Source organism: Chaetodon auriga, chromosome 24 (assembly GCF_051107435.1).
Source record: "Chaetodon auriga isolate fChaAug3 chromosome 24, fChaAug3.hap1, whole genome shotgun sequence".
In the NCBI taxonomy this organism is placed as follows: Eukaryota; Metazoa; Chordata; class Actinopteri; order Chaetodontiformes; family Chaetodontidae; genus Chaetodon; species Chaetodon auriga.
The window spans coordinates 1,107,501-1,130,665 of record NC_135097.1 but is presented as its reverse complement, the minus strand read 5'-3'; the positions used below and the strand labels follow the sequence as shown (position 1 = coordinate 1,130,665).

The 23,165-nt window shown below is 48.8% G+C and overlaps 3 protein-coding genes across 6 annotated transcripts in view; 2 read left to right on the top strand and 1 right to left on the bottom strand.

Moving 5' to 3' along the window:
- Nucleotides 1–18: 18 nt before the first annotated feature.
- On the bottom strand, nucleotides 19–8,147 carry ccdc171 (coiled-coil domain containing 171). Of its 4 annotated transcripts, XM_076724809.1 has the most exons (25): nucleotides 8,098–8,147; nucleotides 7,192–7,352; nucleotides 6,493–6,766; nucleotides 6,175–6,325; nucleotides 5,914–6,083; nucleotides 5,676–5,822; nucleotides 5,508–5,600; nucleotides 5,200–5,360; nucleotides 4,917–5,055; nucleotides 4,733–4,820; nucleotides 4,541–4,656; nucleotides 4,350–4,439; nucleotides 4,094–4,264; nucleotides 3,705–3,872; nucleotides 3,348–3,515; nucleotides 2,496–2,979; nucleotides 2,285–2,401; nucleotides 2,052–2,197; nucleotides 1,830–1,973; nucleotides 1,557–1,715; nucleotides 1,300–1,445; nucleotides 1,157–1,211; nucleotides 900–1,031; nucleotides 638–790; nucleotides 19–464 (listed from the first exon to the last, which is right to left on the bottom strand). In XM_076724809.1, the coding sequence occupies exons 2-25, from the start codon at nucleotides 7,320–7,322 to the stop codon at nucleotides 255–257; spliced, it is 3,813 nt and encodes a 1,270-aa protein (XP_076580924.1). In that variant the 5' UTR covers nucleotides 7,323–7,352; nucleotides 8,098–8,147; the 3' UTR covers nucleotides 19–254. The 4 variants fall into 4 exon arrangements, with proteins under 4 accessions (XP_076580924.1, XP_076580925.1, XP_076580926.1 ...); XM_076724810.1 differs by lacking the exon at nucleotides 8,098–8,147 and having other exon boundaries at nucleotides 6,493–6,834; nucleotides 7,192–7,254; XM_076724811.1 differs by lacking the exon at nucleotides 19–464 and having other exon boundaries at nucleotides 658–790; nucleotides 900–991.
- A 284-nt stretch (nucleotides 8,148–8,431) lies between these two features.
- On the top strand, nucleotides 8,432–11,767 carry wdr55 (WD repeat domain 55). Its single transcript, XM_076724832.1, has 4 exons — nucleotides 8,432–9,019; nucleotides 9,535–9,641; nucleotides 9,797–10,066; nucleotides 10,176–11,767. The coding sequence occupies exons 1-4, from the start codon at nucleotides 8,441–8,443 to the stop codon at nucleotides 10,519–10,521; spliced, it is 1,302 nt and encodes a 433-aa protein (XP_076580947.1). The 5' UTR covers nucleotides 8,432–8,440; the 3' UTR covers nucleotides 10,522–11,767.
- Nucleotides 11,768–11,896: 129 nt separating this feature from the next.
- Nucleotides 11,897–23,165, top strand: part of LOC143317410 (uncharacterized) — a 25,681-nt gene continuing 14,412 nt past the window's right edge. The window contains exons 1-13 of the mRNA XM_076725561.1: nucleotides 11,897–12,017; nucleotides 13,060–13,179; nucleotides 13,270–13,334; nucleotides 13,427–13,568; nucleotides 13,657–14,073; nucleotides 14,363–14,644; nucleotides 14,970–15,014; nucleotides 15,103–16,020; nucleotides 16,098–16,210; nucleotides 16,333–17,578; nucleotides 17,758–17,859; nucleotides 17,949–18,264; nucleotides 20,704–20,858. Coding sequence (XP_076581676.1) covers nucleotides 13,096–13,179; nucleotides 13,270–13,334; nucleotides 13,427–13,568; nucleotides 13,657–14,073; nucleotides 14,363–14,644; nucleotides 14,970–15,014; nucleotides 15,103–16,020; nucleotides 16,098–16,210; nucleotides 16,333–17,578; nucleotides 17,758–17,859; nucleotides 17,949–18,264; nucleotides 20,704–20,858 — 3,885 coding nt within the window. The 5' untranslated portion in view covers nucleotides 11,897–12,017; nucleotides 13,060–13,095. The remainder of the gene's footprint in view (nucleotides 12,018–13,059; nucleotides 13,180–13,269; nucleotides 13,335–13,426; nucleotides 13,569–13,656; nucleotides 14,074–14,362; nucleotides 14,645–14,969; nucleotides 15,015–15,102; nucleotides 16,021–16,097; nucleotides 16,211–16,332; nucleotides 17,579–17,757; nucleotides 17,860–17,948; nucleotides 18,265–20,703; nucleotides 20,859–23,165) is intronic.

The window sequence follows — 23,165 nt, the reverse complement described above, 5'->3', positions numbered from 1 at the left end:
GTGTGTGCGCGTGTGTGTGTGTGTGTGTGTGTGTGTGTGTGTGTGTGTGTGTGTCCAAACCATCACACTGGAAAGCTCCCATCGTATAAAAGTTTTTATTTGATTGTCTGGACGTCTGCTGATCAAGACTTCCTTCACATCTTTCCAGGACTTTTCCAGGACTTTTCCAAACTAAAACTCTTCCAAATCCTGAAAAACGTTCCCAAATATTCTCTCTGGACTTTCTCTGCCCGGGACAATGATATTGGGTCTGTTTATCTCCTCCCTCCTCTGTTCTTCTTCGTGGCTTTCCTCCCCTTCGTCTTGGCTCTGGGGGGTCTGGAGGGGGGCGGTGAGGGGGCGGGATTTAGCAGAGAAGGGGCGGTGCTTAAACCGACGGATGGCTCTTTTGAAAAATCAGAGAGGGGAACAGGTTGAGGAGTTTCCACGTCAGCACATGGAAAGGTTTCAGGAAACTGAGCCGCCTGAAACACAGAAGAAGAAAAACTAAATAAAACCATGTTAAACTGGAATAAATCATCAAAATTGTGACACTTCCTCAGAGAGATCATGAAAACACGATCTGATTGGCTCATCGATTTGACCCAAACCACCCAAAAAAACCCCCAAATGTTCAGTTAAGGACAAAACTTCTCACAGGGACGTAGGCCAGGTTATCACGGAGACAGACGTCCTGCAGCTCGCTGCGCAGCGCGGCCACATGACTGTGGTGGGCGGAGACTTCCTGCTGCAGCCAATCAATCCTGGAGCTGCAGGTCTGATAGAGCTGAGAGAAGGTGGAGAGAAGAGTCTGCAGAGAGAGACAGACAGAGACAGAGACAGAGAGAGACGGAGACACAGATGAATAAACTATGAGTGATCAACAGACAGACAGACGGACAGAGTTCCTCTTCGGTTACCTGACATGCTGTCATCTCAGGTGCTCCCATGATGCTCTCTGCTCCGCTCGACTCCAGGTGTTCCCTGGGTAACAGCAGGGGGCGGGGCTGAGCTGACAGAGAGTGACGTGACTTGAGGAGACTTTCTCTGACCTACAGGTGGGACAGTGTTGCGTTATCGTGTGTGTGTGTGTGTGTGTGCGTGTGTGCGAGCGAGTGTGAGTGCGTGTGTGTGTGTGTGTGTGTGTGTGTGTGTGTGTGTGTGTGTGTGTCCTCACCTCCCTGTAGCTCGTCTCTGCAGCCTTCATGCTGCTGATCAAACCATCTTTGCGTCTGGACAGAGAAGTCAAACACACGGCATTATTCACTGACTGCTCTTCCTCTTCCTCTTCCTCAAACAGAGCAGGGACAGGTGTGCTACCTGTTGGCGTCCCTCAGCTCGTCCTCGACTCGCTGCAGTCTCTCCTCCAGCTGTTTCCTCTCCCTCTGAACCCCCGACAGGTGCTTACCCAGAATCCTCAGCGAGCGCTCCTTCCGGCTCAGCTCGCGCCGAGCCTCCGACAGAGACTAGACGAAGAATTCAAACGAGCACGACCGTCAGTGCAACGTTGTGTCACCTGGAATTATACCACATCGCAGGTCGTGTCATGTACCACGTCATGTGACCACGCCGCGTACCTGTGCGGTCCGGCTCAGCGTGTGTTGTGTGTCGCTCTGCTCGGCGGTGTGTGCGTGCAGTTGGTCGGTCTGTTCCTGGATGAGCGTCTGAGCTTCCTGTTCCCTGCTCAGCGCCTGACGGAGCTCCACACACACACTGTGGAAGCGCTCTGCGGGGACCTGCGCACACACACACACACACACACACACACACAGAGTCAGGCGTGTGTGTTCATCAGGCAGACAACTGTGGTGTGTGCGTGTGTGTGTGTGCGTGTGTGTGTTTAGCCTCACCGTCCTGCAGCTCTCCTGTCTCTCCTGTCTCAGTCCTCTCTTCAGATTGGACACCTCCAGCCTCAGGCTCCGCCTCTCCACCTCGGCCGAGTGCAGCCGTTGGCTGAAGAGCAGGAAGTGCTGCTGGAGGGTGGACACCAGGGCCTGATGGGAGGACAGGCGCAGAGGTCAGAGGTCAGAGGTCAGCTGGTGAAGATAAACCCAGACAGTCGTCACTCTCACCTTCATGTCGGGCTGAGGAGGCGTCGGTCTGCTCAGCGTGTCCTCGTCCAATCTGCAGCGCGCCGTGTCTGATTGGTCCAGAATATGATCCAGGAGGCGGGACAAAGCAGAGCGTGATGCTGACATCACATCTGGAGGGGAGGAGCCTAGAGAGTCAGAGAGCGACGCACAGTTAAACTCCACGATGGGAAAACTGATCCTGTACACACAGAACAGGTATGGAGGGGGGTTACCGGTGCCTGTCAACACCCCCTGCAGGTCAGCCATGGAGGACAGAACGGTGGAGGACAGACGTTTAGAGCGAAGCCAGCGGGCGCACACGCCTTCACGACCTTCATCATCGTCTTCATCTGAGACACATAATGAGGAAATCCAGCTGATTCGTCGTTGCCTGAAGCTTCAGCTGAAGTCTTTGGATGATTCTGAGGACACCTGACCACCTACCTGTGCTCAGTCCCTTTTGACCTCTCCGTGTTGCCGTATTCGAGCCTCGGCAGACGCAGACAGCCGTCCCTCCGCCTCCCCTCTCCACCCGAAACAGCACCGTCGTCCGTTTGGCCAGTACACGCCACCTCCTCGCCGCCAACACCGCACACACACTCCTCTTCCACCGCCGCACCGCCCTCCTCCTCCTCTCTCCTCTCGCCTCCTCCTCATCTTCCTCACCTCCCAGAGCTCCGGCCAGCCTCCTCACCTCCTCCTCCAGCCGCTCCCTCTCGGCCAGGCGCCTGGACAGGAGCGTTTTCTGCTCGGAGAGCGCCCGCAGACGGTGGTGGGCGTGCTTCAGCGCCCCGGCCAGCAGGGCGCAGGCCGACAGGAAGGACGCCGTCTCCCCACGGCTGCGGCAGAGGACGCCCCGGAGCCGGGAGAGGTCAGAGGCGAGCGAGGAGGCGTGATCCCGGAGGGCGGCGCACTCAGAACGACACACCTGAGAGAGAGAGAGCGTGGGCAGATTTAACATCCAGCGTCAGTGCTGGAGCCTTCATCACGTCCACAGATCTGAAGTCGCTGCTGTGCTCATCTTTTCCTGCTCTGCTTCTGGAGAACAGCTGCTGCACACAGAATCTGTCCTCTTGGGGACGATAAAGCTGGAAGTGAAGATTTTAGTATCTGTCATGGCTGCGCGGGGACGACCAGAGGGACAGTCCAAAACCTGCTGATTCAGCTCTGAGCGTCTCTGTCGCTGCAGGGAGACACGACTGGCTGAGATCATTTCTGAGCAACAGAAACACCTGAGGGGAGTGTGTGTGTGTGTGTGTGTGTGTGTGTGTGTGTCTGTGTGTGCGTGTGCGTTACCTGCAGCTCGCTCTGAAGCTGTGTCACAGTGTGTGTGTGCTGGCTGCTCCACGCCTCCTCCCTCCTCCTCACGCTCTCCTCCAGACGGGACAACACACACTCCTGACTGCGCTGCAGCTCGCGAACACACACACTCTTCTTCTCACATACACTCTGCAGGTGGGCGATCTACAGAGAGAGAGAGGAGACACCTCAGTGCGGACAGGTGATCATGACAGTCAGCTGCAATCACACAGACAAGAGCGTGTGTGCGCGTGTTGCCAAACAGGCTTCATTGAAACGAACGAGAGGTCTGCTAGCGTGTTAGCATGCTAACGACATCTGCAGAGTGCTCACAAACACACACGCACTGTTCACCTTGTCATTGGCCTTCCGGAGGTCAGAGGTCAGCTGGTCAACCTGTTCGTTGATGACATCACACAGCTCCTGCCAGGTGAAATTACCCAAGATGCTCTGGGGCTGATCGAGGAGGATGCAGCCGGCCAGCAGGCGCTGGTAGATACAGTAGAGGAAGGACAGGTGGGCCTAACACACACATACACGCACGCACACACACACAGCGTGACTTCATTTTATAGGATTTACTCAGCATCATAAAATGTTAAATTAAATGTTTCTAACATAATGACATTAAACTGCTCTGTAAGAGCACACAGTGAAGAAATGGAGGGTGAAGACAGAGGAAAAAGAAAGAAAGAAAGAAAGAAAGAAAGAAAGAAAGAAAGAGATGATGATTACATGATGACCTTTGACTCTTTGAGGTGGAGGTTAGTTATCTTCTGGAAGTCTCTCTCCCTCTCCTCCCTCTCTGCCTCCAGCTCGGCCTGCAGGCGTCGGCTCTGCGTCGACCAATTGGAGCTCTCCTGGCGAAGACGGGTCACTTCCTCCTCCAGGCTGACGATCGCCTGCTGTGACTTCTGGAGGGAGCAGATAAAGGCGGAGTGAACCAGGCTGAAAACCTCCTCTCTCCTGCTGGAGTCTGGTCTGGGATCAGGTGTTTACCTCCATCTGTTGACTCTGGTCTGAGGTCAGCTGACGCAGAGTCTGGTTCTCCTCCTGAAGCCTCTCTGAAGCAAACAGCAGATCGTGGATCTGCCGGCAAAACGTGGCAGAGATGAACAGAAACACAGGAGATACACACCAAGAGCGGAGTGTGTGCGTGTGTGTGCGTGTGTGTGCATGTGTGTGCTTACCTGGCAGTCAGCTGTTTCCAGTCTGTGCTGGAGGGCGCCGAGTGTCGTCTTCAGCAGCTGCAGCACTTCAGCATAAGGACTCTGGTTCCCATCATCCTTTGCTGGAGGACGAGCGCCTGCACACACAAACCACCTGATTTACCTGCTGAACCCAAGGTGGCCGCTCACTGCAGGTGTGTGTAGAGTGTGTACCTGTGCTGTTGTGCTGCTGGAGTGTTTCTCTGATGTGTGTCACACAGTTGATAAAGGCCTCCTGTGAGTCCGACTGTCTCTGAGCGGCCTAACCACAGAAGAAGAAACGAGGATCGAAGGGTCGCTTCACTCAAATCACAACCAATATTCCCCCTGACTGTGTGTGTGTGTGCGTGTGTGTTACCTGCTCCAGCAGCGTGTGTGTGATGGCGTGCTGTCTCCTCTCCTCTTCTAGCCTCTGGGTGAGGTCACAGGTGCTCTTCCTCTCCTTTTCCAAGGCAACGCTCAGGTCAGACTTGCACTGCTCCAACTCCTTCTGCAACCTATACACACACACACACACACACACACACACACACACACACACACACACACACACACACACACACACACACACACACACACGGCCTTATGAAGGAGTGTCACCTGACAGCATGCTGTTCGTTCATTGGCTCGCCGGCTCTCACCGCTCCTGAGCGCACTCAGTGCTGCTGCTCCTCTCTCTCTCCAGGCCGTAAGCTCTCTCCACCTCCCTGAACTGAGCCCTCAGCAGCTCCAGGCCGCACTGCGCCTCCTGCTGGCCGGACCGCTCCACCGCCAGTGCCGCCTCCAGGTCCCGCACCCGCAGCTGCCGGGTCACATGATCACAAAGAGACAATTTACCTGAGAGGTTTCGTTCAACGTGAAAATCACGTGTTAGAACTGCCATTCTAACAACTATTCAGAAAGAGAGAGTGTGTGTGTGTATATGTGCGCGCGCGTGTGTGTGTGTTACCTGGACGATCTCAGAGTTGAACCTGGACTCCAGGTGAGCTGCCCGCTCTGCCTCGACGCTCGACTCCAGAGACTTCACCCTCTGGTCTGATACCTGGACAGAGAGAAGCCACAGATGACACCAAGCCGCCATGTCTTCACCTCTATCGCCTCCCTCTCTCCTCCTCACCTCCTTCTCTCTCCGGCTCCTCTCCTCTCTCTCCGTCAGGAATTTCAGCTCGTCAGCTTGTCGTCTGTTCACCTCGGCCTCCTTCTCTCTCTCCCTCTGCACCTCCACTATCCTCCTCTCTGACTCCTCCAGAGCCTCCTCCTGATCCTGGAGGCCAAGCAGACATTTAGACTTTATCGACCCGGATTCACTTCCACTTCCTCAGCTCTGTGTGTGTGTGTGTGTGTGTGTGTGCGACCTGCAGCAGTCGGTGCAGTCGTTGGTTTTCAGAGCTGAGGCTCTGAATCAGTCTGTCGCGCTCCTCGACCTCCTGCTGCAAAGCATGCTGGTCCTCCTCCCTGGCCTGCCGGGTGATGTTCAGAGCTTTCTGCAGATCCTGAACCGTCTGCTGGAGCTCTGCTGCTCGCTCTGACACACACACACACACACAGGCACACACACACATCAGAAACCACTGTTCTTCCTGTTTGCAGTGGGAGGGTGTGTTTGATTTGTGTACCTGTGAGTGTGTGGTTGTCCCTGTGGAGCTCGGAGGCTCGGTCGGCGTCTCTCTGGCTCACAGTCAGCTGGTACTGAAGCTCCACCCGCTGAGCTTCTCCTCGCTCCACGGAGGACCTCAGCCGGGTCAGCTCCGCCTGCAGCCTGCACAGCTGAGAGGAGAAACACACGGGAAATGAAAGTAAGTCTGGATGGAGGGTCGACACGTGAACAGCGTCAGTGTGTGTGGCTGCCGGTAAGTCACAGGAAGTATCAGCAGAGACATGCGAGGACGTTGTTTTGTGGCCTCGCAGCAGCAGAGCGGCTCCTTCTTTCTCACCTCCTGGTTGTGGCTCGACGTCAGCTCCAGCTTTTCTCTCTCCAGCTGATGGACCCTCAGCCTCCGCGAATGCTCGCCTCCTTCACCCCCTTTCGACACCGGCCTGCTGCTTCTCTCCTCCCTCTCCCTCCTCCTTCCTCCATCTCCTCGGCTCCTGTCCCTCCCTCCTCCTCTCCTGTGCTCCTCTTCTTCCTCTCCTTCCCTTTCCGCTCTTCTTCCTCCCTCTCCTGCCTGCTCCTCTTTCAGCTGCATGGTGGTGATGATCTCTTTCAACCTGGAAGCGAGTACAAGTGTTCCAGCTGAGTTCAGAAGGTAAAACTGAGCTGGAGGGACTCTGTGTGGCTGAAATAAAGATGGACATGTCAGAAAGGACGCTCATATTTCTCTCCTGTGTTTATACTGAGGCTGTGTGAAATATCAGCAAAGTACCTGCAGACATTGGCTGGAAAGTAATTACATGTCAAAATGGATGCATCCATATAATCCTTCAGATTACACTTCTTCAGTAGCATCTGACTGGTTCATACATGACCTCATAAAACATACTTTTTTTTTTTTATTGAAAAAGTTGCAGCAGTTGCAATGTAATACTTCTTGGTAACACTAAAGGCAATAATAGTAGTAAATTTACATTGATCAGAAAAGAAGTGTTCCATTGTAAAGGGACAGTTACTGTGAACCTGGATTATTCTGATCTACCTTTCTGTCTCCTTCTCGGAGCTTCTCCCGGTTCTCGGATGAGTCCCCCGCGGCTCTGCTCGGCCCTGCCCGCTCTCCCCACGCCTGCCCCGGCCAGGCTGTCCCCTCCGCCCCGCTGCTTCGGCCTGCATAGCTCCGCTGCTGGGCGGACTTTAACAACTCTGAAGATGTATTTCAAATGTGCATCATTACGGATTGTCTGATGAAAGCGGCTGGAGGCTGTGTCGGTACCAGGGGAGGCTGGTTGCTTGGCTGCTGGTGTTGCCTTGCCATCAGACGCACTCAAAACCTCACATGAAGCGAGAGCGATCTCCGTTTACAAATCCATCTAGTAAACACTCACAACGATACTGTCCATGTTATACACCATTTCAAACAAGACGTAAGACGGCTTACGAATCAACCAGATCAGCTTTACACTCCGGCAGCCGTTAACAAAAAAAAAAAAAAACAAAAAAAAAAAACAAGGATCGCTCATTTCCACAGAATGTCAATTTCCATAGCGTTAACTCACAATCTTCACTGTACGAACTGCAGGACGGAGGGCGGCATTTACTCCGTCCAACGCCGTACAGCTGAGACTCTGCTCAGGTGAAGTACTGCCTGGTGAGTCTACTGTATGCCGAATTTACCAGCAAGACGAAGCGATTTGCTGAACGTTTTAGGTTTGATGCTATGTCTATTCTTTTGTCAGGAAACATAGAAACATTATATTTGTACATTTCGTGAATGGAGTAAGTTCCTACAAGACATATAACGCGAACCCATTTTACGGTTGATGTTCTGCATCTCTGTGTGCTACAAACCAACTTTAACACGTACGAGACGGTAAACAACCTTGTTACAGCACTACATTAACAAGAAAACTCGGGGAAAAGCTTGTAGTGAACTTTCAGAAACACTTACAGCGACATGTATCCAGCAGCCGTTTGAATCTGACGCCATCTTTAGCGTCCATGCGTCATTTCCGCATTACCCCTAGATTGGCTGGCTAGCCCACGAATGATGGCCGCCCGTTTCTGACGTGATTGAAGATGAATTAGATTTTTAGATTCAGACAAAACATTGATGGTGAAAAATAATTGTCTACACTTATGTACTTGTTTTTACATACAGCGCTTTTGTGTATTAGTGCGACATTATTTTGCTGTGATCTTATAATAGGACGTGCTGCCCCCTGCTGCACAGCAGGGGGCAGTGTGACCTGTTGTCCGCAGTAAACCTGCCACTGTTCAGCGTAGAAGAAAGAATGACGGAAAACAACATGGCGGCGACCACAGAACACGTTGAAATCGCGTCCACAGAGACAGATCCCCCAAAAGCGGACAATATAGAGGCTCCAGAACCCAGCCGAGACCCGGACACCTCTGACTCAGAACAGGCAGACCCGGACCCAGATCCGGATCGGACGGATGAGGACGAAGACGAGGACGGAGGCGAGCCGCCAGGGCCGAAGATCCGAGAAACCCCGGAGGACATTCGGCTGGAGGCGATCGCCAACACGGTGGCGCTCCATCCGAGCAGGGACATCCTGGTGTGCGGGGACGTGGACGGGGACTTGTATGCGTACTCCTATTCTTGTACGGAGGGGGAGAACCGGGAGCTGTGGTCGTCCGGACACCACATGAAGTCCTGCCGGCAGGTGCGCTTCTCCGCGGACGGAATGAAGCTCTACAGCGTCTCCCGGGACAAAGCCGTCCACCTGCTGGACGCGGAGCGAGGACAGCTGGTCACACGGATCCGCGGGGCGCACGGGGCCCCTATCAACAGCCTGCTGCTGGTGGACGAAAACATCCTGGCCACCGGAGACGACGGAGGTACCCTCAAGGTCCGGACAAGCACTGTCACTAACTTAAAACTGTGTCCAGCAAGATTTATCCCGACATAACGTCTGGTTGATAGTCTGAGACGGTCTTTTCATGGTCTGACTTGATCCGTGTTTTAATGGACAAACCTGGCCTTTAAGTGGTCTAACGTGACCTTTTGATGATCCTAAATGTACTTTTTATGGTCTTTAGATGGATCAGGCTGGTCTTTTACCAATCCCAGGTGATGTTTTGATTCTCTGTGATGGTTTCTGAATGCTCTAAATGGCCCTTATGGCTCTTTAATCTGGCCTTCAAGTGGTCCAAAATGATAGTTTGAACTAAACTGGTTTCTCTCTCTCTCTAAAAAGTACTAGATTTGTCCTAGTTTTCCTCTGCTGGACTGTTGAGGTGGTCTTTTATGGTCACGATTCAAATTTGCATGCAGTCATTTTTGTTTTTTAATGGTGGAAGCAAAATTTGCAAAAGCTTCCAAAGGCTGTAACTTTATAGATGTTTGTTTTGTTTGTTTCTGAAGGTGTGGGATATGAGGAAGGGGACAGCCATCATGGATCTGAAACACCATGACGATTACATCAGTGACATTGCTGTGGACCAGGCCAAGAGGATCCTACTCACTGCCAGGTAATGACAATGAAAATGACCCCTCAATATATATATGTATATATATATATATATATATATATATATATATATATATATATATATATATATGTGTTATATAAATGGTCAACTTTAAACCTATGCTCTAAATTCTTATCTGCTATAACCTGATGCAGTGGTGATGGTACCATGGGCGTGTTCAACATCAAGAGGCGGAGGTTCGAGCTGCTGTCGGAGTACCAGAGTGGCGATTTGACTTCAGTGGTGCTGATGAAGCGGGGCAGGAAGGTAGTTTGCGGCTCCAGTGAGGGGACCTTCTACATCTTCAACTGGAACGGCTTTGGAGCCACCAGCGATCGCTTCGCCATCAAGGCCGAGTCGGTGGAGTGCATCATCCCTGTCAATGACAGCATCATGTGCACCGCCTCCATGGACGGGTACATTCGGTGAGTTGGGTAACTTTTACGACTGCTGGCTGAAAGGGTGTTTCTCACCACATGGAAAGTTACCGACATGTTATCATATGACAGTAAAATTTTCTCCTTCCTCCATCAGAGCCGTCAACCTCCTTCCCAACCGGGTCATTGGCTGCGTTGGACAGCACGTCGGCGAACCCATCGAAGAGCTTGCCAAGTCTTGGGACTCCCGCTTCCTGGTCAGCAGCGCCCATGACCAGCTCATCAAGTTTTGGGACATTACCAGTTTACCCAATACAACTGTCAACGAATACCGGAAGAGGAAGAAGAAAGACGGCCGAATGAAGTCTCTCACCAAGAAAGCCCACGGAGACAATGACTTCTTCTCAGGACTTGTGGAGGAAACGGAAAAAAAGGAGGATGGAGAGGGAGAGGAAGAGGAAGAGGAAGAGGATGATAGTGACAGCGACAGTGGCAGCGATTAAAAAGCTGTTGTACTTTGTTTCATGTTCTTGTTCTTACTGTGCCTTCAGACATTTCAGTCCTCAGTAAGTCAGTGGACATGTCTGCTGTTTGTTGAAGGCTTTCATCTAGAGGACCTCACAGTGTCTGCGGTATGTGGAGCATGGACGGCACTGTGGAAGACGTTAGCAGGTACTGAACATCTGATCTCCACAGTGTTGGTGTCTCATGTGAGACACAAACCATCACTGATGACTGTTTACAAATGGGGACGTCAGGATGAGGTTTACGTCCACACAGACACAAATATGTGGTGGGACGAACAGTGAATGTTCCAGAAGAGATTGTAGTCTTTTCCTGAGAAATCTTCTTTCTGACTGTCGATCAAACAAATATAAGAAGAAATGATGAGACTCTAAAATAATAAGAACTATGTATGGTTGGGATGGGTATCAAACCTTCACACTTTTTTGCTGCAGAACAAACGTGTCCCGAACAGAGTATCAAAAACTGTTAAACTGTCAGACATTGCTGACCTACATATTATTCTTACATTGATTAGATTCCTGATTTAAATCAGAAGTTTGCAATGTGGGGCTATTTTATTTATGCAAAGTTTAGAAAACATTCAAGAACTTTTTTCTGAAATTAAAAAAATGGGGGGGGGGGGGGGGGGGGGAGTATTGTTTTGGTATCTGTACCAAAAGTCTGGTACTGTATGCAATGCTAACAGGCTGAGAGAAGGACGTTCCAGAAACAGTTTAAGCCTGTGAACGGGGCACATTTGTGGGGAAATGAATTTGTATTAATTTCACTGACATTAAAAATATTTTCCTGTAATACTTGCAACTTGTTTGAATGCATTCAACACACAATAGTTCCTGAAGTGTCAAAAGGGACAAAGAAATGCCGCAGTTTAAAGAGCACCATGCAAGTTTTTACTGCAGTTCACATCGGCTTGAACTTTTAAGTTACTGCTTTTCTGAACTACTACTTTCTAGGCAGCCATTGCGGTTCATTTTCATTTAAACTAAACTGTGTAGACTTGAAACTGTCTTGAAGTTGGGAACAAGTTTTAGTTTTGATGCGACATACACATAGACTATTATGTTTTATGTTTTGGAATGATATTCATCATTTTACCAGATTTATACTCTGGACCTGAAGAAACGCTAATTAGTCTGCTGTTTACAAGACAAACATACATTAAGATAAAACTTGATACCGTAATGTCAATAGCTGCTGCGAATTAATAAAGAATAAAAACCGTTTTCCTATGCCTCAAAAAATGAGTGAGCGAGGTAAATTCTGTGTTATCATCACTTATCCCCAGGTGGTACAGTCGGCTCAGTGGTCCAGTCCAACAGCAGGCGGGAAAGCGCTTAACGTCACGTGAGCGAGCTCATCGGTCAACATGGCGACGTGCATGAAAGCGTAGCTTAGTAACAGGAAGCCTCTTGTACCGAGGAAGCAGTGAGGCGTTTATCTGCGTTGTCAGAAGATTATCGTCCGGTTTTCGGTAAGTATGTGTCTTAATGTCCAACTAATCGCACAGTCGACAAAATCAACGCAGAGCTCCATTTTAATCGTCCAATTAGATCTGATGGCTAGCTAGCTGAGATTAGCTTCAGTGCTAGCATGCCTGTATTTGTAAACAGTGAACTTGCTGCTCAAAACGAAACTACTCAGTCACTGTTTCCACTTCACACAAATGACGCTGCGCTGAATGATGTTTACACTGTGAGCACTGAAGTGAACGAGCTGTTTTCACTTTTAATTTCGGTTATTAAGTTCTGATAAGTCACTGTGATCAGGACCACAGCAGCAGCAGAGGTGGAAGACTGTTAAAACGAAGAATCTCTTTAGGGAAAGTCACGTGGGTTCACGAGCGTTTGTTATTTTAACAGAATAATTGTTTCAGATTATGAAACAAAGGTTGGTGTTTATTTGTGTCTGATGCATTTTGTACTTGAGTGAAATCATCATTCGTGACCATGATCCGTGACGTTAGCTAGCTTGGTTTAGCCGTTGTTGCGTTTTTTTAGTCTACAGTCACAGTCAGTAACATTTCCATAAGACCTCAACGTCAGGTTCACATAAAGACTCCAGCAGGCTGTCAAAAAAGAAATCGATAAAAGGTCTTCTATCGTCTCTCCAGCCTGTTGTGATTTTAACAAACATTGAAAACTGGAAGTCTCCAGTTCTGCTACACCCGACTTTTTTAAAAGCTTCATCGTCCCTCCATTTCCTGCTGAGTATTCCAGTCTAAGATGTGTTTAGTTGTTACTTAATGATATTAAGAGTTACAGGTATACACCACTGAGGAGTGCTCACAAAAATGTGATATAAATATCAGTAAACTCATGGATTTTCTAACTAACTTCAGGCTTTATCATCCCTCCCATTGTTCATGGATATGTGTCATTCTGTGGCTGCTATGCAGATGTTAAATAGTATAATAAAAATATCTGGATCTTTTCAGGCTGTTCTGACCTTTAAGAGACCACAGTCTTCAGGCACTCTGATGGAGGTCAAGTGATCCATGTGTGCTTCTCTTTCAGGCTGTGCAGCTGCGCTCGGCTGCCTGAAGCAGCAGCATGCCGGGGAAAGCGGGTGACCAGTTCAAACCGGGAGACTTGGTGTTCGCCAAGATGAAGGGCTTCCCTCACTGGCCCGCCAGGGTGCGCATGTACACAAACACACACACATAGCTGTGTATTTCTGTGCCCTGATCATTCATGTAATACTTGTGTGTATGTGTGTGTGTTCAGGTGTGTAAGTCAGAGAATGGTAACAAGAAGCGACTCCCGGTCTTCTTCTTCGGGACCCATCAGATGTACGTACACCCAGCTGCTGATCAGTGACGCCGCTTCCCAGATAGCGTTACCTGTTAGCATTGATTGAGCGTTGATTTCCTTTCTTCCTCAGAGGTCACCTCCCGCCAGAGAACGTCGTTCCTTATGTCGGCAACAAGATGAAGTACGGCAGCGGCGTTCGCATCAAAGGCTTCGCGGAAGGCATGTGGGAGATCCAGAACACACCAGGAGTCGGCAGTAAAGGAGGCAGCAAAGTCAGTGACAGCGTGCTAAAATTGACACATTTCACCTTGTTGAATATCCAGATTCACAAAGACGTTCTCTGTCCTCCTGTTTTTTCAGGTAGCAGCTCAGACCAACACACAAACTACACCTGCCAAACCGACTTCTGCCACTAAAAAAACACCCGCTAAACTGACTTCTGCCCCAAAAACGACACCTGCTAAACAAGTGACAAACGACAAACTTAAAACCACCCAGACTAAATCGACTCCCAGTGAATCTGCCCCCGCAAAGCCCGACAGTGAGCCAGCTCCAAGTAAAATGACGAGCAGAAAGGAAATTGGTGCCACTGTGGCCGTAACTCTGACAAGAGCTTCATTAAGATCTGCTCCAGAGAAAGCTACAGACTCCACACACACTTCAAAACAGGCTTCTGCTTCCAAAGACGAGACGGCCGCGAATACAAGAAGCAGAAAGGCAGCAGCTGGTGTCGGCCTAAAACCTCCTAAAACCGTTTGTGCAGACAATAAGAAGGAGGTAAGAGGCTTTGAATGTGTGGACAGAGAAGCTTCTAATGCCGCTCATCTTCCTCCCCACACTGCACAAGAGCTGAGACCTGTTTGATAATGTGGAACGACCTATTTAAGGTTTCTCTTTCATTAAGATCAACTGGCAAACTAATCAATACGGCTGATTGATACCAGTTATATCAAAAGACAGAACAGATAAAACGGGCTGAGCTTCATCACTGCGTGATCATTTGGAGCACAGTGTGAGCACATGAAACACAGCTGAATGCTGTATGTTTGTCTTCCTGTGTCCTCAGACAACCACAAAAATGGCAAAAACAAAAAGCAAAGCGTCTGAAGCTGCTCCGAACAAACCTGCTGAGAAACAGACGGAGGCAGACAGCGAACCTGCGGCTGAAAGTACGACTGCAAGTAAAGTTCCAGCTGAGGTGAAAACTGTGAGTAGCATCGAAGCGCAGGCGAAGGCAGACTCCAAGCTAACGTCTGCAAAGGTCCAGATAGCACTGATGTCCATCGCTGCAGGTCCTGGGGAGGCTGCACGTCAGGTGAAGACCAGGAGCAAAGGAGCAGAGTCAAAGGTAACTGAGCTGTTTGCCTGAGTCTGCAGGAGGCGCTGCTCGTAAAAGTACAGCTGCTAACGGGCTGCAGAGAGCAGGAAAGAGGAGATAAATGAGACCTTTAGCGCTGCTTTGACAAGACGCAGCCTTCTCATTTCAATGAGTTCAGAGTGGATTAGCTGTGTGTCACCGTCCAGGTTTACTGGGGCTCTTGGTTTACACCCTGTCAGGATGCAGGAGGACACTGATCCTGATCTGCTGAATGTGTGAAGTCCTCGTCCTGTTAGCGACCGGGCTAACTCTGTCTTTAGGTGGTCTTTCATTGGTGTTTTCTGTTTTTTGTCAGGTGGATGCACAGCAGTGCAGGAAGAGGACACCTGCTGGTGCTGCTGTGGCCTCTCCAGGTACACACACACACACACACACACACACACACACACACACACACTGACTGTTTATCTTCAGGATGTTAAACTGAGGTTTTGTCTCCAACAGTCAGCAAGAAACTGAAGACACAAATGTCCAAGAATGACAGAGGAGAGGAAGACCAGGACGAAGAAAAAGAAGAGAAGAAGTCATCAGAGAGTCAAGGAGTCAAGAGGAGGAGAGAAGAGAAGGATGAGGAGAAAAAGGTGCAGAAGAAGACAAATCAGGACGGCAGTGAAGGAAAGAAAGAAGTGACGGTTAAAGAAAAGGTGACAGTAGGGAAACGAGGAAGAAGGAGAAAGAAAGATGAAGAGGAGGAGAAACGGAAGAAGGCCGAGCAGGATAAAGGTGTGGAAGGAAAGAAAGAAGTGACGGTGAAAGAAAAGGTGACAGTAGGGAAACGAGGAAGAAAAAGAAAGAAAGATGAAGAGGAGGAGAAACGGAAGAAGGCAGAGCAGGATGAAGGTGTGGAAGGAAAGAAAGAAGTGACGGTGAAAGAAAAAACAGAAGAAGAGAAGAGAGAGAGCCAGGGGATGAAGACAAGGAGAGCAGAGAAGGAGGAGATGAAGAATGCAAAACCAGATGTCAGCGAAGAAAAAGAAGAGGGGAGGACAAGGAGAGAAACAAGGTCAGGGAGTGGAGGAAGAAAAGGGAGGAGAGCAAAGGAGGCGCAGGTGAACACGAACACGGACGACACAGAGGGAAATGAAGAGACCACGAAGAGAGGGGAGAGCCGAGGAGCAAAGAGGAAGAGGAAAGAGAAGGAAGCGCAGAAAGACGAGACGAAGAACAAGGAGACAGAGGAGGTGAAAACTGGAGAAAAGACGAGGACAGCAGAGGAGGAGGAACAGAAGGAGAAAACAAGGGATGCTGGGGAGGAAGGAAAGAAAGAGAGAATGAAAGAGAAGCTGACAGAGGAAGAGGAGCAGGAGGAGGAAAGGGAGAAAGAAGGCAGCTCTGTGGACGAGGAGGTAAAAAAGCTTTTCACCTCCTTTCATCAGGTTCAAAGCAGAAAAGATTCAGGCTTTCTGATTGGTGTGTTTCTCAGGTGCAGCGACAGCGCCACCTGGCCGCCAAGAGGGAGAGCGTGCTGAAGTCTCTGAGAGGTCTGCTGAGGGCCGGCAGAGGAGCGAAGAGGAGGGAGGCGATGAGGAGCGCCCAGTAAGACACACGCGCATGCACACGCACACACACACACACACTCACACCCACCCACACACACACACGTTTAAGAGAGTTCAAGGGTCAAACGAAGTGTTAAAGGTTTGTTTTGAACTTACCAGGAAAACCGGGAGTGGACCAAAGAGGAAGATGGACTTTAAAAAGACAGGAAGTCAAAAGACGAGCGTCTCCAAGGTCAGCAAGAAATCGGGCGTCAAAGACATCATCAGTAAGACGAGCGTGTCAGAGACGAAGGACAGAAACAAGTCCAAAACGGTCAAAAAAACAAACGAGGTCAAACAGAAAGTACGTGCTGAGAAAGAAGAGGAGGGTGAGACGAAGACGTCCGGCCAAAAGACAACAGCAGAGAAGAGACCGGAGGTAAAGAAGGACGAACAGAAGACAGAGGAGGACAAGAAGACTGACAGAGTCCATGAAAGCACCAGAAAGACTACAGACGAGGTGAAGACAAAAGACAAGGAGAGCGAGCTGAGAAGGGACGACAAGACAAAGGCTGAAGGAAAGAAAGACGAGGAGAAAGGAGAGGACATGAGGAGTGACGAGGCGAAGCAGCAGAAAGACGAAGAAAAGAAGAACGAGAGGAAAATTATCGGAAAGATAGTGAAAGCAACAGCGGGGCAGGGGACGAAGGTCCAGGTGAAGACGGTAATGGGAGGGACGACCGCGGCGGCAGAGGAGAAGAAGAAAGAGGAGAGGACGAGCAGAGAGGACAAGGAAGACAGCAGCAAGGAAGAGGACAAGAAACAGAGTTCTGAGAGGACGAAGGAGACAGAGAGAGAGAAGAGAAGGAGCACCGAAGAAAAGAAATCTGAAGGAAGGAAGATGGACAAAAGTGCAGAAGCGGAGAGGAAGCCTGAAAGAGCGAGAGCAGCGACAGAGGACAAAAAAGACAAGAACATAACGGAGACAGAGAGGGACAAAAAGAGCAAAGAGGATCAGAAAGCAACACAAGAGAAGAAGAACGAAAGCGAGGTGGAGAAAGTGACGATGAGAGAGCAGAAGAAGAGAGAGGACAAGAGTGAAAAATGTGAAGACAGTAAAACCACCGAAGAAACGAAGAAGCAGAGGCGCACAGCAGAGACAAAACTGCAGAAGAAGAAAAGTGAGGAAACGACAACAGGCGGTGCAGAAGAGACAGCAGAGAGGCCAGAGACAGAGTCAAAAAAAGACGCAAGTGCGGAGAAGACAAGCACAGAAGAAGAGGGGAGGAGTGATCCCTCAGACGGAGGGAAGGTGGAGGAGGCGGAGAAACAGCAGAAGAAGAAGAGTTCGACTGTGACGCTGACGGACTCGACCCTCCACAGGATCCATGGAGACATCCGGATCTCTCTGAAGACGGACAGTCCTGTAAGCTGCTCTCACTCACTGTCCACTGTCCTTCTTCTTCTGCTGACACACGTTTGAAGCTCCCTATGTAAAGACTACTCAGTCTCTGTTTAGCATGCTTAGCTTAGCTTGTTAGCATGCTAACATTTGCTAATTAGCATTAGCGAGGCAAGTCACGCTTGGCTGCTTCTGTCTTTCAGGACATCGGTAAGTGTCTGATGGCGCTGGATCAGCTCAGCATGGTTTACGTGACGTCCAAACACGTCCAGAGACACAGCGAGCTGGTGGCCACGCTGGGGAAAGTACGTGCAGCAGAAGTTAAAGCAGAAAGATTTGAGTTTGTGAGCTGAGCTTAAGTGTGTGTGCTCCTTCGTGTCGTTGATGTGTGTAGATGAGGTACTACAGAGCCAACCAGGCCATCATGTGCAAGGCCTCCATGCTCTACAACCGCTTCAAGAACGCCTACCTGGTGGGGGAGGGGGAGGAGGTGGTGAGCGCCGCCTTCCTGCGCTCCCTGCTGGAGGAGAAGGAGTTGGAGGAGGCTCAGCGGGTGGAGCACTGCAAGGAGCGTCTGAAGAGGGAGGAGCTGCTGCAGGAGGTGAAGAGACGCATGGGCCAGGTGAAGGGGAGGAGGAGGACTGATGGAGGAGGAGGGGAGGAAGAGGAGAAGACGATGGGGAGAGAGGAAGAAGAGGCGAGAACAGAAGGTAAATAAACCCAAAAAAGTGCTACATAAGAAATAAATAACTAAAAATAAGATCAATAAAATGAATCAGTTTGATGGGCTGAGGGTTCACATGTGATTGGCTGATGTGTGTTAAGGAAACACAGAAACAGCTTTTCATTGGTCATTATATTTACTATCACAGTACATTATCTTTACTCGTATATTCAACTGTGTTACCAATAATTCTTGTTTGTTATGAATTTTTTGATTACTGGAACACAGATGAATGTTTGCTGTGTTTCCAGGAGCGTCTTCGTTGGACTCTTCCTGAAGGCTCATTGTTCAGCTCGGGCCAAACCAACTCTGACCTGAGGGGGGTGGGCCTGAAACGGGACAATGAAAGAATCCACTACCGCATTACCTCATCGCACGCTCGCCGTGCACGCCGCCGTGCTGCCTTCACAGCCCGGCTTATTTATTTCCTGTTGTGGTCAAAGTGTCTTGTTGTGTCTGAGGTGGCGTCGAGCGTTCGGTGGATCATCCGCCTGAGCGGACGCAGTGATGGCCGACGGCCTGTTGTTGGTGTTTATACATATTAGCTCCTTTTAATGAGCACATTAGTACAGTTAATATTGACTTTACCTGAAGTGTTTATCTCTTTGCCTTAACGAGCATTAACCCCGACAAACCCAGATCCACGACCATCACACTATGTCTCCACAAAGAGAGTTTTTTGAATAAATGTCTCAGTAACAGTACTTACGGGGACGTGGGGACCTCACAGGACTGGACAGTCTGCTGTGGACTTGTTACTAAAGCTGCTCTTCAGTTTTAAAGATGCTTTGTGTTCTTTCGTCTCACTAAAGATTCTGTAAATAAACACAGAGACATTAATACAATTAAAGTGAAGAACCTCCAAGTGTTGGTGCTGTTCATGTCAGGATGTGACAGGGCTGATGGGAAACGTGGTCTTATTGAGAATGTGCTTCTTTTTTTTTTAGTTTGTTGTTAAAACGACATTTGTATCAATTTAAAAGTCCAAACCGAAGCGTTAAACAGCCTCATGGAAGGTCAGAGTTCACACTAAACTGTTTACAGCAACAGGTTTTATTCTGTTTTAGGTTGAAACCATGAGGGGTTTTTTTCGTCATTCTTTTCTGTGTTTTTACTCGTGCTGCTGTTACAGTCATTTTCTCAGCCGTCGTGTAAATTTGTCATTTTTACTTCAAGAACTTTTAGAAGATTAAAGTTTTAAAAGGCGTCTCAGACTGTTACAGTGGATCATGTTTTTCCTTTGAAAGCCTGAGAAGTGTCATGAGACAAAGATTTTTAAGACAAAGTTGGGTTTTTTTGGCAAAAAAGTTTCTTTTTAGTTTGAATATTCTGACTTGTAAAACTGCAAATGAATCCTGAAAATACTCTTTTGGCAAATATAATGAAAACTTGATCTCAGTCGTATTAAAAGTATAAAAATAAAATATTTTTGTGGTTAATCTTGAAAAGTGCAACATAAATAAAAATATAATTATTGATAAATATTATATATTATTGATAACTTTTCAAATATTGTTTTTTCCTAGTAGAAAAAATGAAGATGACTGAAATATTCACTTAATCATGTAGAATTAAAATAACTACTTTGTCTCAAAACACTTTTATCTAGTAAAACTTAAGACGTGTATTCTGTAAATATCGAGTTATTCCTGGAGAAATGCAACTTTATCACAAACTTTCCTGACTTTCATCCGTAAGATTACGACCTAAAATGATGTTCTCATAAAACGTTCACGCTCACACTGATGCTGTGCGGTCATGTGATCACACAGCCAGTACATGTACTGTACCCGGCACTGCTCAGCTGCAGCATCGCAGTGATGAACACATGAATCCATCAGGAAGTTGAAGTTTCCGCTCGTGTGACTCCTCCCGCTTTTGGTTCTTTACGTGTATTTTGATTCTGATTTTGCACTTTCAGGTTTGGATGAAACACTTGTTGACGTTTCCGGCCTCTTTGTTCACCTCTGTCTGAACGGTGCTGTGAATAAAGGTGATCACACGGTGTTTCTTGTGTTTCTTCCTCGTGGTTTCGCTGCTTCTTCCGCTGCACGCAGACAGGTTTCAGCCTGTAAAGAGCGTGAACGTGATGCGGGTCTGCAGCGTTAACGTGCGTCAGGTGAACACGCGCTGTGATTGGACAAATTCTGGGTTTGGTGGGCGGGGAAAAGGAAGCACGGGAGGTGTGTGTGTGTGTGTGTGTGTGTGTGTGTGTGTGTGTGTGTGTGTGTGTGTGTGTGTGTGTGTGTGTGTGTGTGTGTGTGTGTGGACGTGTTCCTTCTCTTCGCGGAAGAGAGCAGGGATCGGTGTCCAGAAAGCATCGCGCCCGGCGGAGAGGAGGACGAGCCGGAGCCCCACATGAGCCAAACTACCGGGAACGTCGCGCGGAATCAACGGGATCAAACGTCAGTCGGAAGCAAATAAAAACGCTCATCCGTCTCGAGGACAGGCGGAGTGTATGACAGATCATGGGATCGCGGTTCTCCTGATAGAAATAGGACAGCAGTGGAACCCAGCGGACCTGAGGGAGGACAGTCGGAAATGGCCCACGTAGGCAACGGAGCCGCCGCCGAGGAGGAGGTGGGAGTCACACCGACATGTGCTGCTTTTCCACCGTGACCCGTGATCTACCTGAGCGGGGCTGTCACCTGAGCGGGACGTGCTTTGTGGGGACACGTGTCCTTCTCATGCTCACAGTGTCCTGCTGTCCTCTGGGCTGTCTGTCAGTTTAGATGCTTTCAGTCTGTCTTCTGTCCTTAAAGGGAGGGTTGGGGTCAGTGTCCACCTGTTTACAGAAGACATCACAGTTTCTTTCCATGCTCCACGTATCTGCAGTGTTTTCCTATAATCTGTATTTCTGCAGTCATTTCCTTCACATGCAGTATTTAATTAATTGACCTCGTCTCAGAACATCATCACTAGAGTAATATATAATGTTTCTGTCACGGCTTTGTGGTTGAGTTCCTTCATATATTCCCCTGATGTTTGCGGAGAAGTTTTAATGTCTTTATTTCTTCACGCAGTCAACTCGTCGTGTTCCTAAGTGTTCATCACTGACAGCGTCAGGAGGTCAAAAACCAGACTTAAAAGCACTTCTTATGGAACAACAGCACAGTCTTACTCTTTTTATTGTGTTTGTGGTGCTCGGTGCTGAGTTTAGTGACCTCTCCGTCTCCTGTAAAATCATCCCACAGTAACTCGACAGTGTCTCCACAGTCCTTCTGTCTTTGTGTTCCTACAGTGAACTGCACATAAAGTCAAAAGAGACATCGTCTTCAGTGGTGTCACTGGTAGTATTTCTCTAAAGAACCAGGTCTACAGCAACCAAAGGTGAAGCTGTGGTAGTCTTTGGTTTAGGGTTGCACTGGTCTGTAGGTCTTCCTGGTTCAGCACAGGTGAGCTGAGAGCGGACGGCTGATTATTGTTCTTATCTGCCTGCCTACAGTGTTTAATCAGCTTTGATACCATCAGTTTCTGTGTGTGTGTGTGTGTGTGTGTGTGTGTGTGTGTGTGTGTGTGCGCTTATGTAAATGACAGATCTGATTTCAACCACAGGCTCCCTTCTGCACAACAAACACAGGAAGTTGGATGAGAGTCTGAGGATTGCTTTCTAAACGAGTTTCAGTGACTAACAGTTAAATTACGGGAGTCCACAGTCACAGCTCACAACCAGGAGAGAAATCCTGCCTGGTTTGTTGCTGGTGCATGCGGCAAAGTGAGCTAGCACGGTTATTTTTTAACCTTTATGTTTCCAGTCAAGCCTGATGTTCCACCCTAAACCACCTGGATCATATTGTTCAAACTGGGAGTGCCCCAGTAAGGAAAAGGTTCAATGTCTTTATTAGGTTCCCAGGATGAGGGCATTCAAGAAGTGCTTCAGGAGGCTCAGAAGTCTGTGGTCAAAGGTCCAGGGTCCCTTTTGGGGTTCCATTAAACTTAATGTGTCAAGAGGAATTGAGTTGGTACGTGAAGAAGTTCCACAGACCTCTGTGGAGGTTCTAGAGGCCCCTTGTCAGACGGTGGTTCCATGGGTCTGTTATCAACCTTTGAACATCTTTAAAGAGATGCAAGATGATTTCTAGGAGTTTGAGACATCTTTGAATGAGTAGAGATGCTTTTAAGGTTTGGGGGTCCTAAGGAGAATGTATATGTTAATTAAGGAGGTTTTACAGCATCATCAAGGGGTTGTAGTTTCTTCAGGGGGTTCTAGGAAGGTGATGTGATGGTAATCAAGGAAATGTGGTGTCAGGGTGTCCTCACAGAGGCTCTAAGGGTTCTTGGAAGGGTGTAGGGGATTTTCAGTGGGTGCTGATAGAATCTGAGTAGGTCTCTTTGATCTAAATGGAAGTCTAAGGGTCCCTGTGGGGTCCTAAAGGTGTGTCAGGAGTTGCATTAGACTTCAGTGTCATGAGAGGCCCTTGAACTAACCAGTGAGGTTTTCAGACAGAAAAGTGTAGAAAGTCTTTTGGGACTTTAAACTGGTTTTAGTGGAAGCACCCTTGATTAGGTAGGCCTCTTTACCTCTGAGGAGTTTTCAGGGTCTCCAGGGTAAATGACTTGAGCTGAATAGAGAGTGAGGACAGTGTTTCTTGGTTCTTGGTCCAATCGAGGGACTTGATCATCTAAGCTTTGTGTTTACAAGCCCACAAAAAATATTCAGGTGGGTGTCTGGGTCTGGGTCAGGGTCAGGGTCAGGGTCTGGGTCTGGGCGTTGAGGCTGTCCTGCGTCACACCTCACCATTTGAGCTCACAAACGCTCCTCTGTCAGTCTCCAGTCCAAGTCATCACATTACAGAGGAATTCAGCTGACTCTGGTTGAGCTGGAGGAATGTGAGACAAGCAGTTTTATAAAAAAACCTAAACACAGTGAAGGTTATAATCCAGCCT